The sequence below is a fragment of the Myxine glutinosa genome, chromosome 2 (genome assembly GCF_964187855.1).
Source record: "Myxine glutinosa chromosome 2, kmMyxGlut1.1, whole genome shotgun sequence".
In the NCBI taxonomy this organism is placed as follows: domain Eukaryota; kingdom Metazoa; phylum Chordata; class Myxini; order Myxiniformes; family Myxinidae; genus Myxine; species Myxine glutinosa.
This window is the reverse complement of record NC_136262.1, coordinates 80399613-80413718: the sequence shown is the minus strand read 5'-3', so window position 1 is coordinate 80413718 and position 14106 is coordinate 80399613. Positions and strand designations below refer to the sequence as shown.

At 41.8% G+C, this 14106-nt stretch overlaps 1 protein-coding gene across 3 annotated transcripts in view; it reads right to left on the bottom strand.

Annotated features, from left to right (window-relative positions):
• VIRMA (vir like m6A methyltransferase associated) overlaps positions 1 to 14106 on the bottom strand; it is a 285574-nt gene that overhangs the window by 56190 nt on the left and 215278 nt on the right. For all 3 annotated transcript variants that reach the window (XM_078773440.1, XM_078773442.1, XM_078773441.1), the window contains 3 exons: positions 2887 to 3122; positions 552 to 810; positions 211 to 422 (listed from right to left, as the gene is read on the bottom strand). In XM_078773440.1, the coding sequence (XP_078629566.1) occupies positions 211 to 422; positions 552 to 810; positions 2887 to 3122 (707 nt within the window). The remainder of the gene's footprint in view (positions 1 to 210; positions 423 to 551; positions 811 to 2886; positions 3123 to 14106) is intronic.

Sequence of the window (14106 nt, the reverse complement as noted above, 5' to 3'; positions counted from 1 at the left end):
GTGTCCCCCTGGCCTTCCTTCTTCCCCACAACCCTTATTTCCCCAAGTCTCCCTCTAATTTGTCCCTCAGTTCTGTTGTTGGTGTGTTCCATACTCCCTTTCTACTGTTCATTTTGTTCTCTTTTGTCTTGATCCATTCTGTGTTCCAGGTCCACCACGAGCCTCGACATTGTACGGACATCCCCCGTCACAGAATGCAATAAAACCTACCCTCGCACGTGGAACAAGCCGAATGGATGATCTGCCAGCAGAGATAGCACCCGCATGCTCATGAGTGGAGCTCTAGAGCTGGGCCCAACCATCACCAGTACACTCAATAAGGCATCACATACAGCAGGCAGGTGGTCTCGGCCAATCAGATTATTGGAAAGCTGAGCGTTGACAGACACGTCATCATGATTGTCCATGCCAAGACCAAGGTCCTGTAGCATTCCACAATAGAAAAAAACAAGAAAAGGAATTGATTTCCCCTTCACATAGGAAAGATAGCAGCAAGAAAAATAGACTTCAAAACAGGCCGATAATAACATAACATAATACAAAGTATGCACCTGATCACACAAGGAATGGATGATAGAGAGGACACATTCCACGATCTGCTGAGCATAAGGGGTAGGCCCAGCAGGAGCCTTCATAATTTCAAGAAGCACTTGAAGAGGCTTCTCCTCAAGCCTGGCATCTTCGGCCTGGTTTGTTGATGCAAGTAATGAAAGGAAGGCTGCTTTCCCAGCACCACAACCCACCAATGAGTCGAGGAAGGCAAGCAGGCGCGAAACCGTTTGCGGACTTAGCACTTCCTGTCCATCAGTACTAGGAAGGTTAAACAGTGGAGAGAAGCGGAGAAGGAACATTAAAAGGAATAGAGTGAAGGTGATGGGGGAAGAAGAAAGTCAGGAGGGAGACTTGGATAGAAGAGAGGGAATAAAATCTGTTATTTCAAACAATAAAATGTGTCATAAAAGAAGCAGAGCATTATTTTTCAGGAAAACAGAGCATTCAAATAGTATAGTGAAACAATTCAGCAAAATTATCACTTACAAGCAAAAGTGCCCATCCCACAGTGACAGTCTATCAATTTAAATTATTCCATGGACTTTAAAAGCGTCAATTGTGTTGCACTCTTGGTTTCACTCAGAGCCAAAGCTCTGAGCTACTTTATACCGCCCACCGCAAAATGGTTGTGCAACATCAGACGGCGGAGGTTGGACGTTGGATTTTCTTTGCGAAATAAAATTTGGCATCAACATTACTCAAGCCTATTCTCCCGTCATTACCTCCGCCACCAAAGGTGGATGGAGGTTATATATTTTCACCCCTGTCTGTCTGTTTGTCCCCGTTTGTGAACAAAATATCTCAAAAAGTTGTGGACGGATTTGTACGACATTTGGCAGAGAGGTAGTGTATGTGACAAGGAGGAAATGATTCAATTGTGGTGAAGATCCGGATTTTGATCCAGCTAGTATAATTTTTTAAGTGATTCTTCACCATTGGGAGATAGGGCCAAAAGCGATACATACCAGAATATCACAAAAAGTTGTGGACGGATTTGGACAAAACTTGGTGGACCGGTTGGGTGTCTGACGAGGATGATTCGATTAGATTTTAGTGAAGATCTGAATATGGATTCGGATATGAGAATTATTTAAAATTTTCAAAGTGTTTCTTCACCATTGGGAGATAGGGCCAAAAACGATACATAGCAGGATATCTCAAAAAGTTATGGGTGGATCACCATTGAGTGATATGGCCAACCAGGCGGAGGTATGCTCTCTACTGAGTGCCGTTCTAGTTTACAAAAGTGAATGTTGAGCTTTGCCTGCATGTGAAGCTTTTCAAACGCAGCGTGGGAAGCGGCCGCCGTGAATGGGAGACAGACGAACGCATGGACAGACACCACAGCCCACAATATATTTGAGATTTAACATTACAGGCATATAGTGAAGGGCCAGTGACGTGGGTGGCTCATCGGTGACCTTGTGATGCACGCATTTAAAAAACAACACAACAAAAACAAACAACATTAAAAAAAACATGTTGCTGTGACCATTATGCATTGTGATAACATATGAGGGTGGAGTAAAAGAACAACCTTCAGAGGCCATTTTTCAACGAAGAGCAGGGGTTGGCCTTTTTCGCGCACCGTGGTCCCCTTTTTGAAGCATTGTTTTATGGCCGGATGCCGTTCCTGCCGCCAACCCTGTTAGTCGCCTCTTGAGACACAGTGAATTACCAGTGAACTGGTACTCAATTTGCCGACCTCGGAAGGATGACAGGCCGATTCAACCCCCCTGGCGTTAATTCAGTGATCGACCTGGATTCAAACCCAGGATCCTAGGATCCCAAGCCGGCACCCTAACCGCTAAGCCAACACCAGGCTAAAAGTAAGTTCGACCAAATTTGTTTATAAAAAAGTGGATTAACATGAATATCAAATTCAGACAGTCCTTATCTTTACATAATAATCATGCGTTTTCATGCTCCTGCCAGAAATCAAGATGGTGTCATGTGTGTGAAATAACAGAGTGGGAGTGGGGGGGGGGGGGGGGAATAGGAGGGAGGGGAACAAGTAACAATTACAATATTTCAGGTCAAATAAAGTGTAAAGTCTCTTAGGCGTCTCAGACGACTGGTTGACCAGTTGTTTTGATGGTTTAATCAAGGTTATGTACAAAGCTGGGTTATGAATAAAAGTCCAAGTGAAATGTGAACCAGGGTTTGATAAATCCATTGATTGGCATGCAATAACCATGAGTGTTAAGGGAGGGGAAGGGAGGAATCAAAGAACTATCAGAAAAACGTTCAGGCTAATATCAATAAGGCTTGATCGAAGAACTAAAAGAAAACGAGGTCATTGATCATCCGATAAATTTGCATCGCAACACCCACCAATGTGTGGCACGGCATACAAGCTCGAATGCCGTGCGTGTGACGAGCAGTGCACAGGCTGCTGACAGATCCGAAAGCTGAATGCAGAGGCGGTAGAAAGCTTGTCGCAACGATGGACAGTTTGCAGCCGCCTGGCCTCGCACAAGTTCCTGCACAGCTCCAAAATGGCCTTGGATTTGCAGTCCCCAGAGCCGCCGTGAGGAAAGTGTTGCGTTGACTTCATGTAGAGACAAGGGCTGAAAATGGGACATCAAAATCAATTCAATTAATCAAAGGATTGATCAATACGTTTCAGTAAATGCAACAACATTTATAGTTGAAGGGTTTTTTTGGGTTCTAGGTACAAAGCATGCGAAAAAATTCTGGCCATAGCAGTAAAGCAAACCCCACTCTCTTCCATTCAAGATTCATACGTCAACAGAAGGACGTTCATTTTCCTCAATTAATTGGTATCTCGTTTTCCAAACCTTATGGTGAACAATATCCCGAAAAGGACGAAAATGAGTAAAACAGGTTGTTCGTTTTATTTTTAATTAATACATTTTTAAAGGCTCGTGGATGAGCTGTACAACACAAATCACACACCCACGTACAGCCAAATACAAATGACAACGGCAGACTTGACCTCAGAAAAACATGACCGCTGAGCTTGGGAGGAATAATTGAACTTCCTGTGGCACTATGGGTATGAGATGCGCCATCTTTACATCTCCTTTGCTTTGCGCAGTCTGTGGAACAATTAAAGAGGAATTTCTTCCTCCCCATGAATTCCAACCCAGGGAGATTTATACGTGCTCTATCCTTTAAATGCTGAGCGTCCAGCAAGGAATCAGCACAACAACAACAACAACATGCATTTTATGGCCATTTTCCCTGCTAGAGCGGGGGTTAGCCTTGCGGTCCCCATCACAATCTTCTCCATTTTGCCCTATTTTCTGCATCTCTCCTTGTTAACCCCCTTGCCCGCATTTCTTCTTCCACCATCTTCAGCAAAGTCTTTCTCGGTCTTCCCCATCCTCTACTTCCTTCTACATTCATTTCCATCACTCTTCTCAACCAGTCACTTTCATCCTTCCTCAACACATGACCAAACCACCTCAACCTGTTCCTCTTCACAGCATCAGTCACAGGCTCTATTCCCAAAGGAATCAGCACGTAACACTTTTAAAGTCTTTGGTGGGACTCGGCCGGGGTTTGGACCGCAGCCAAAGCGGCTGCTATAAACATTACATCACCGAATCAAAGAAAATACATATGGTTGGTAAAGAAAAATTGGGAAGGCACTTATACTTGGTAACAATATTTTTGGTAACGATATTTTAATTAAACAGAAAAGAACACATACAGATACATTCAAAGTACACCGCCTCCATGCCAAATAAATAAATAACATCCTCCAGCACGTGGCATTGCCAGGGCGCCTTAGGTGCCCTGCGATACCGCTGTGCAGCACATAGAGACGGTATTGTTAGGGAGAAGTGTACAATAATTGATTAATTGCGTAATTAAAATCATGAATCTATACGTAAATAATTAATCAATTAATCAATAAATCCAAAATATCCTTTATAGCCACATCACATGCTCACTGTCGTGTCCAAATATCAGCTTCCCATCTCAAAAGGTGCCTGTTATATTGCCCAGATAAGAAAGAAAATAAATAAGTGATAAATAATGAAAATAAATAAATAATAATCGTAAAATAATTAAATTATTAATCAATTGGCTACTAGAATACCTAAACCACCACCGTTTCATCCGAATCTGTAACTGAAAATTATTTTTTTTCATTAATCAAATAATTAAATAATTATTTGATTAATTGATTAATCAATAAATCAAAAAAAACATTTACAACCAAATCACTTGGTCATCATTGTGTCCAAATATCGCCTTCCGAGCTCAAAAGGTGCCTGAGATAATGCCCAGATGAGAAAGAAAATAAATAATTACTTAATTAATCGATAATAATTAAATAACTAATCAAACAATTGATTAATCAAAAAACAAAAAATACCGTTTTGGCCAAAGCACTTGCTCACTATCGTGCCAAAATTTCAGCATCCGAGCTCCAATATATCGCCCGGACAAACAAACAAGAAAATAAACAACCGGAGTGAAAACCGAGTACTCCCTTTCAGTGTGCGTCATTGCTGGGCCCCCTTTGGTGCCTGGCAATGATGTTAACAGTGCCTGGAGATGGCATAGGAAAGGAGCGGTGTACAATAGAACGACTCTCGGTTTATGTTTCGAATCCCACTGATAGGCCAGATCTGGATACCGACCTTTATCAAAAGCTAATCAATTTGCCCTGGTCACACACCAAACCTGTCCACTAAATTTTGTCAGAATCTGTCCATAACCTTTTAAGATATCCTACTCACAGATAAACAGACATGAAAACATAACCTCTGTCCACCTTTGGTGGCAGAGGTAATGACCAAAACAAGAGGAGGCAGTGACCATCACTTTGCAAATGGACAAAAATTTTAACTTTTTTATTGTAGAGGAAAATAAATAAAAAATGAAAGGGTGATAGTTGTATTTTTAAATGCATACAGGAAGAGGTGTCGGAAAACAAATGCAAGGAAGGACAAGTCAGGAGACGACGATGGTTCACGAGTGAGCGGTATTCAATGACAAAGGTCAAAACCGACATTGAAAAAATATAAATAGGAATGTATTATCTGTTATGAGACGGGTTAGCTACACAATACCGAAAATTCGGTTCGATTCCGCCAACTTTGAAACTTTGACCTTTGCGACCTTCAAAGCTCAAAGGTTGAGGATTCTGAAATATGTTGGAAAACTTGTATTTCATTATGTACAGAGTCACGTGAAAAAGTAAGTACACCCCATGTAAAGTTTTGACTTTTTCAACATACAGCTATTTGATCTCCATTTCAACAATATTGATAGATAAAGGTGATATAATGAAACAAATATCATGAAACATTTACATTTTGTAGTCTATTGTATAATTTAAATAAACATAAATGCAAATTTCGCATGTGGAAAAAGTAAGTACACCTCTACATTTATCACTACTTCAAATACCTAAAATTAGAATCAGGTGCACCAGCTCAGGCGCAAATGATTAGATCGTTAGAGAGGATCTTGGAGGAACCTGTCTTATTTAAACCTCAGACATTTAGTTTGGTTTGCTCTTTGTTGTTGAAGTGTGCGGCATCACCATACCGAGATAAAAAGAGCTCTCTGAGGCCTTCACAAAGAAGGTTCTAGATGCCTACGAGTCTGGGAAGGGATTTAAAAAGATCTCCAAACAATTTGAAATCAATCATTCGACTGTCCGGAAGATCATCCACAAGTGGAGAAGATTCCAAACAACTGCCAACTTATTCAAGCCAGGCCACCCCAGCAAGTTCAGCCCGAGAGCAGACCGCAAGATGCTGAAAGAAGTCTCGAGGAACCCCAGAATGTCATCACGGGACCTACAAGTAGCTCTTGCCACTGTTGATGTCAAAGTGCACGAATCTACCATTAGAAAGAGGCTGCACAAATTTGATCTATGTGGGAGGTGTGCCAGGAGGAAACCTTTGCTGTCCAGAAAGAACATCAGGGCAAGACTAAAGTTTGCCAATGAACACCTAGGCAAAGACCAGCACTTCTGGAACAATGTGCTCTGGACAGATGAGTCAAAGGTAGAGCTATTTGGCCACAGTACCAGAAGACATGTTTGGCGAAAACCAAAGACAGCATTTGACCACAAGAACCTGATACCAACTGTAAAGCATAGGTGGTGGAAATATTATGGTTTGGGGCAGGTTTGCTGCATCAAGGCCTGGGAAGCTCACCATCATAGAATCCACTATGAATTCTTCATTGTACCAGAGGGTGCTTGAGGATAATGTGAGGCCATCTATCGGAAAGTTGAAGCTCAACCGAAGGAAAGGACAATGACCCAAAACATACCAGTAAATCCACCAAGGAATGGCTGAAAAGAAAGAAATGGAGGGTTCTGGAATGGCCAAGTCAAAGCCCGGATCTAAATCCCATCGAGATGCTGTGGGGGGATTTGAAACGAGCTGTGCATGCAAGAAACCCCTCAAACATTGGCACAGGTGAAATAATTCTGCATGGAGGAGTGGGCAAAAATTTCTCCCAGTCGATGTCAGAGACTGGAAGACAGTTATAAGAAACGCCTACCTGAGGTTGTTTGTGCCAAAGAGGGCAATACCCCCTATTAGAGCCAAGGGTGTAATTACTTTTTCCACATGCGAAATTAGCATTTATGTTTATTTGAATTATACAATGGACGACAAAATGTAAATGTTTCATGATATTTGTTATATTATATCACCTTTATCTCTCAACATTGTTGAAATGAAGATCAAATAGCTGTATGTTGAAATATGTTGAAAAAGTCAAAACTTTATATGGGGTGTACTTACTTTTTCACGTGACTATGTGATAATATAAGATCATGTACGACATCATGAAGCGAACAATGTAATAAAACCATTAAAAATCGACTTTTCTAAATTTCGTGACCTTGTGACCTTGACGCGAAAATGAAAAATCGAGCTCCGTGGGGCTAGACACATGACATTGGCCGAACCAAATATCGAAACCCCTGTCAGATTCCACCAAACCCCTCGGAGAAGATGTGGCTTGAACTCTATGACCCCCTAAAAAGACATCTTTTTCGGGTGTGGCTCCACCCACAATGGGTGCAATAGGCCCACTCTAAGCAGAAAACAACTAGATCATGATATCAACCTCCCACCCAAGTTTCATGACCGGATGATATCATCGGGTAGTTATGCTGCGGACAGACAGACAGACACACACAGAGAGACGCACACACATGACGAATATAGTGCTCACTTTATAACTCGTGAACCAAAAACTGGCATGGACAGGAGTGGCTAGAAGAGGGGTTTCATGTAGGATTGTAGCGGTACAAAGTTAATTGTATGACATATGTAGCTGCCATCATTTAGGCAGGAGGTAGATACAAGATCAAGTGCACTACAAGTTTTTCACAATGCCTGTACTGTAGATATTACCCAAACTTATGTCTGAACTATTTCATACATTAACAACAACCCATTCCACACAGGCTTATCCAGTCTTGTGTCTGTAAGTACAGCTTTGCAAAAGAAAGCATAATGGTGCAGTCGAACAGGTTATGCGAGGAGTCAAAATAGATGTCAGAATGAGCTACCACATGACATTCTGAATTTTCAAACAGAAGGTTGTGGCCTCAGGGGTAATTTTGAACCTTAAAAAGGTTAAAACTCCTGTATTTAATGAGAGAATGATTCAATAAATATTACTTGTGATATAGAAATACCTCATTTATAATAGTATTAATTTTGACAGCAGTCAAATGTTTCAGGACAAAAAAATTGAGATAAAGATTTTAGAAAAGGTACGATGCAAATTCTTTATTTCTCAATAAAATGGCCGGATAATAAACAGGTATGCCACATTGAAGAGGAGGATGGCTGCCTGGAACCGACACCAAAATGTGTAACTGCCAAAGCTGTTTATGACAAAAGCAACGCTGGAAATTATTGCTTCAGCTACATATGCACGCACATTTTCCAAGATGAGTTTTTATAAAACGACAACAGAGGATCCACGCCAAGCATGACCAAATGCATGAACTCCAGGACTGCAGGAATTTCCAAGGGGAATGAACCAACCAGGGAAGTAAGCAAATGAATACAGAAATATGTTAAATGCAAAAGTCAAACGTTGCAATATTAGGTTTGAGCGAGTCGTTCTGGAGGTCAAAATGACTGCTGTGAGTCGTCAAATTGGTAAAGAATAGAATCGAGAATTATCAGCGCAGACAGAATCAATTTCACAAAAGGAAATAGTGGCAATTGTAGGTTTGATGGATTTGTAGCTACAAGTGTTGACCAAGCAATTTTATTACTGGAAACACATATTTTCGAAGTGCTTTTATCACTATTACAATTTTATAAGGATAACTGATGTATACGGTCGAACAAAAGTGGATTCCGATAAGGATGTTGATTTGTCAGAGTACTTATGTCCCACGAGTAGGTTGCCAGTCCTTTGGGCAGCACTGAGAGTGCCTCGAGGGCCACAATAAGATGATAACTGTCCTGAGTGAACTACTACATAGCTGGTTCGAGCAGAAGTTTGGAATTCGTTCAAGGTGCCCGTTTTAACTTTCCACACACATCTGATGAAAACATTCCTGGTGTTTTCTAGGGGTTTTTTTTCAAAGGTGAAATTTACATTTTCCTGCAGAAAATACAGTCAATGAGTTATGCCCATCAGTTTTCTTGTACTGATGATAAGACTATTGCTCTGACCATATTGACATTAGTGAGATAAAAAGATAACATACCTGTTTCGTTATGTAATTTACTATTAGACCCCAAAGGCATTGTCGAGTGGCTGTATTTAATTCCACAACTGCTTCAAGTTTAATAATCATAGTTCCAGTTGAGTCAGAGTGGCAGTATCCAATACAAAAGGTGCTTCCAATCTAATATTTAGAGTTCATAGTCTATTGACAGTGTACACAGTTTTTTCAGCCCCGTATCTTCAATGGCCAAGAGTTGGGTTTACCCTTCAAACTCTGACCACTTCTCACAGCAATTCTTGTCTTTTGCTGCTCTTCTGAGATTGTTGACCTGAGACAAATGTAGCTGCTCTGCATTTTTCCCATGATGCATCGGCATCTTTCATCAGTAAGTCTACATCACTCTCCAGCTGTTTTCTCTTTTTCCATAGAACCTCAACCTCTTTCACAGCAAAGCTTTCTTTTTTCAGACTTCCTAGTCTTCTCTTCCTCCTCTGTGTCAAGATGGACATGATACTACTGTTTACCCTGCTGGGCTGAGGTTAACAGTTCCTTGGTTATAACATTTTCAAAGCTACAAACATTGTCAATGTGATCTCTGATGACTTTCATGGCAATCATTGCCAATCCAATTGTGTTCTGTTATGTTTGTCTGGGTGGTCTCTTTATGAACAGAAAGCCCCTTATACCTGCTTGGCCAAGTGAGAAAACAAGGAGGACTCACAACTGCCTCGAGATTCTTGTATTAATCTCTCCTATGTTGGAGGGAATGGAACAGCAAATCCATCCTGTCCGTTGGCTTTGAAAAGGTTACATTGTCATTGTGCCTGGCCTCCAGAATGAAAACCTTGAGCTCTGCCAGAATCTTGTCAATAAAAGCAGCAAGGCCACATTGAAGTGCTTGGTCAAGAAGTCTGCATTTGCTGAGGCAATCTCCGCTGTATCAAAACATTTCATCTTCTTCACGAGTCCATAATGCACTGGCGATTTGTTTTTAATTTTGGTCACCAAGTTAGCAGAGTTGGTTTTTACATTGCAGCCTGAAGGCAAGTCTATTACTGACAACCTTGGAATTATTCACCTCCTTGATATCTGCATCAACAACAAATTCAAAATCAATGTTGTTGTATGTCTTTTGGTTTTCTGTGGACAAAATATAAATTTTGAGATTTTCTAAAGTTGGTGCTGCCTCCAAATGTGATGATTTCACAAATCTGTCTGATGTAGCCTGGAGTAGATGCTCTATGTGTTTTACCAGGAATGGTAGCATGGGCTTGTCCATCTGGTAGATCTTCCAAAAAGCACCATAAGTGTTGTTGACAAGATAAAGACAGGTTTTGCCATACCAAGGGTTCACCATGTCAAATGATTTGGCCCTGGATTTTTGGTTTCCTTCCTTTGCACTTTCTTCACTTATTCCTTTATCAGAGGTAAGAGCTCAGTGGCCCGTTTACATGCAACAATGTACACCGCCTATCTGAGCACAAAAGTGCAGAGAATATACAGACTTGGCATTTAATATGGAATATTTTTTTTGTGGGGGTGAACTTACTTTTCAAGATGACTTTGAACCAAAAGTTCATTGGAATTATGTTGAAATTATTCTAGATTGTGTTAATGTGACCTTTAAAAGAAACAAAAACCCCATTTGACATTTCGAAGCAAATAAATTGATCCTTGAAAGTGATGTAAACAGATATCGAACTCAATTCACGGACAGTAGTGTTAAACTTCTGTACGTTTTCCAGAAGCATCTCTTTATTTTGCACATTAGCCAAAAAAAATTTCAACAAAAACAAAAGCTAAATTATGACTGGGATTACGGACAGTAAAATTACAGTTCAGTACTTCGTGTAACCCCCACGAGCATTCAGGAGAGCACGTACACGTCGAGGCATGCTGTTCACGAGATTTGCCAAGGTTTGGACAGGAATCGCTTGCCATGCAGTGACAATAGTCTGCTGCAATTCACGCACAGAGGTAGGCTGCTGGTCCAAGTTGTCGATTTGACGCGTTAATTCTGCCCACAAGTTCTCTATCGGATTCATATCCGGGGACATGGCAGGCCACTCCATATGCTCTACACCACGGTCAGCAAGAAAGTGTTGGATCATGTGAGCACGATGAGGCCGTGCATTGTCATCTTGGAAGACAAAGTTTCCTCGAAAGGCTGCAAGAGTAAATGGAAGCAATGTTTCTTCCAGAATGGCCCTGTACTTGAACTGGTTCAGGTTTCCATTCAGAACAACCAGGTCAGTTTTGCCCCCTGCATGAAAAGCAGCCCAAACGGTCAGCCCACCACCTCCAGCTTGGACTCTTGGCACTATACAATCTTCGTTGTGGGCTTCATGCACTTGTCTGCGCACTCGGACGCGGCCATCTTGACGATAGACCAGAAATCTAGACTTGTCACTGAAGGTCATGTGATTCCAGTATCCTGGCTGCCATTGACGGTGCTCTCTGGCCCACTGCAATTGGCGCTGGCTGTGTTGTCTCGTCAGGCGTGGCTTTCTCAGGGGACGCCTGGCACGATAGCCTGCTTGAACCAGTCGTTGGTTGACTAGCCTTCTGGATACAGGCACATTTGTCAGTTGCTGCCACTCAGCCCTAAGCCGATTAGCTGACTTGGTACGGCCATTGCAGACTAACCGGTGCAGCTGGCGATCATCTATCCTTGTGGTTCTGCGTGGACGTCCTGGCCTCGGTATTGGAGTAGAGACACCCCTCTGAGCATTTCGTTTCAGGATCTTTGACACCTGACCTTGAGTGATGCCATACTGCCGAGCAATAGCACACCGTTTCATGCCAGAATTTCGTAAAGCCACCACTCCATGACAAACAGCATTGTCAAGTTGACGGACTATCTCCAGAGGAAGCGGCAATAACTTTTGTAGACGTGCAGCAGTTGTTTTCCACTAATACAGAACGCAACAACCCTTATATACCCGATTGTGAAGCCAATCGTCAAATGTACCTGTCCTTACATTTTGTCACGCCACCTGTGATATAATCCTGTTATTGACTTCTTGCTGCGAAAGACAATCAGTGACATGGTTTTTTCAACAAAGACATCACCGAAGGGTAAAATAAACTCACCAGATTGATATACTGAGTTCAGAAAGTAAACCCAAGTCAAGAAAAAAAAATATTCCATATTAAATGCCAAGTCTGTAGATTTGAGCATGTACATATTTCATATTCAGCTCTGTGTGCAGGAATATCCTCAAAGAGTGTGGAGGGTTGGGAGTTCCTCTGACAAATCACAGCCAGCTTTTAGTTCACCTGGAACATAAATTGTTTAAGGGTGGTATTAGCATCGCAAGGTGTATTAGCATCGCATTATGGAGCCACGAGGAAATCAAGAAATGGCGCCTTTTGACCGGAAGTTTCTTCCTCAATAACAAACCCGACCATTTATGGCCTTTCCGAATGCTTCGCAAATGTTACTACAACTTGAAAATTTCCACGAGTGGCGATGTCGACATTGTCGAAAACCCCGGCAATTTTCTGATTTTAGCCCTTTTTCCATCGGTTTTCCCAGCTGGGAAGACACATTTTGAATTTCACAGTCTTTTCCCATTTTCCCGGTAGCATGGGGACCCTGTTTCCCACTCTTCATTGAAAGACACCATTGGCACTTCAACGTCCGCAAGCAATTAATGTTAGTGACAAGTGCCAAGATAACATTGCATCCACCAGACAACACCCTTAATAATGTCCTGCCTGTGAAACATCAGTACGATAGTTTATAGCCATATCACGAATCAAACAGACGAGATGGCTCAGAGGAAAGTATGCCACCTGTTGGACCTGTTGATGATGTCCAAAGACTATGGAGACATCGAAGAGGCAATATAAATGAGTGGTGTAAGACAGAGGCGATTAATTATGGAGACTGGGATGTGAAGATGGGAATATCTTGCAGTAGATGGTTCATTGGACTTTGTGAGACATTTATAAAAATTCTGTATGAAACAGAATATAGGAATCACAAAGGGGATGTACATAAACCAAATTGCCTTCGATAGTGGTTGATAAAAACTCTTCGATAACAGATTAAAGTAGAACGGCACTCGGTAGAGAGCATACCTTCGCCAGGCCAAACAGTTTATGTTTTGTAACCCACTGATTGGCCGAATCTGGATTTGGACCTGAACCAAAAGCCAATCAGCTTGTTCTTGTCACCTTCCCAACTCATCAATCAGGTTTTGTCATAGTCTGTGCACAACGTTTTGAAAGTCATGCTATATATTGTTTTTGGCCACATTTCTCAATGGTGAAGAATCGCTTTAAAAAATTAATAGATCATCTCCAGATCTTCAGCAAAATAGAAAAAATTTGTCCTTGTCACACACCAAACCTGTACACCAAGTTTCATTTGAATCCATCCAGAACTTTTTTAGATATCCTCTTCACAGACAAGACAGACACCAGTGAAAACATAACCTCCGTCATCCTTCGGTGATGGAGGTAATTACTAATCTGAGGAGAGAGGGAGAGAGAGAGAGAGAGAGAGAGAGAGAGAGAGAGAGAGAGAGAGAGGGAGAGAGGGAGGAAGAGGGCGAGGGAGAGGGCGAGGGAGAGAGCGAGGCGGAGAGCGAGGCGGAGAGCGAGGCGGAGGCAGAGAGGGAGGGAGAGGGGGAGGGGGAGGGGGAGGGGGAGAGGGAGAGGGAGAGGGAGAGAGAGATGGGGGCGGGGGGAGGAGGGAAATAAAAAAACACAAAATGAGATAGATCAAAAAAGCCAAAAGCTTTCAACAACAAAAGGAATGTGATCAATATAGTCCTTAAAGATAAAAACAGAAAACGTTTTTTTTTTTTTTTGACAAATGGAGATCCTTCTTCATCACACATTTCACCATGAGTTGTCTTACTTTAGCACATTCGCTTGTGCGAGATATTTCCTGGGGCAAA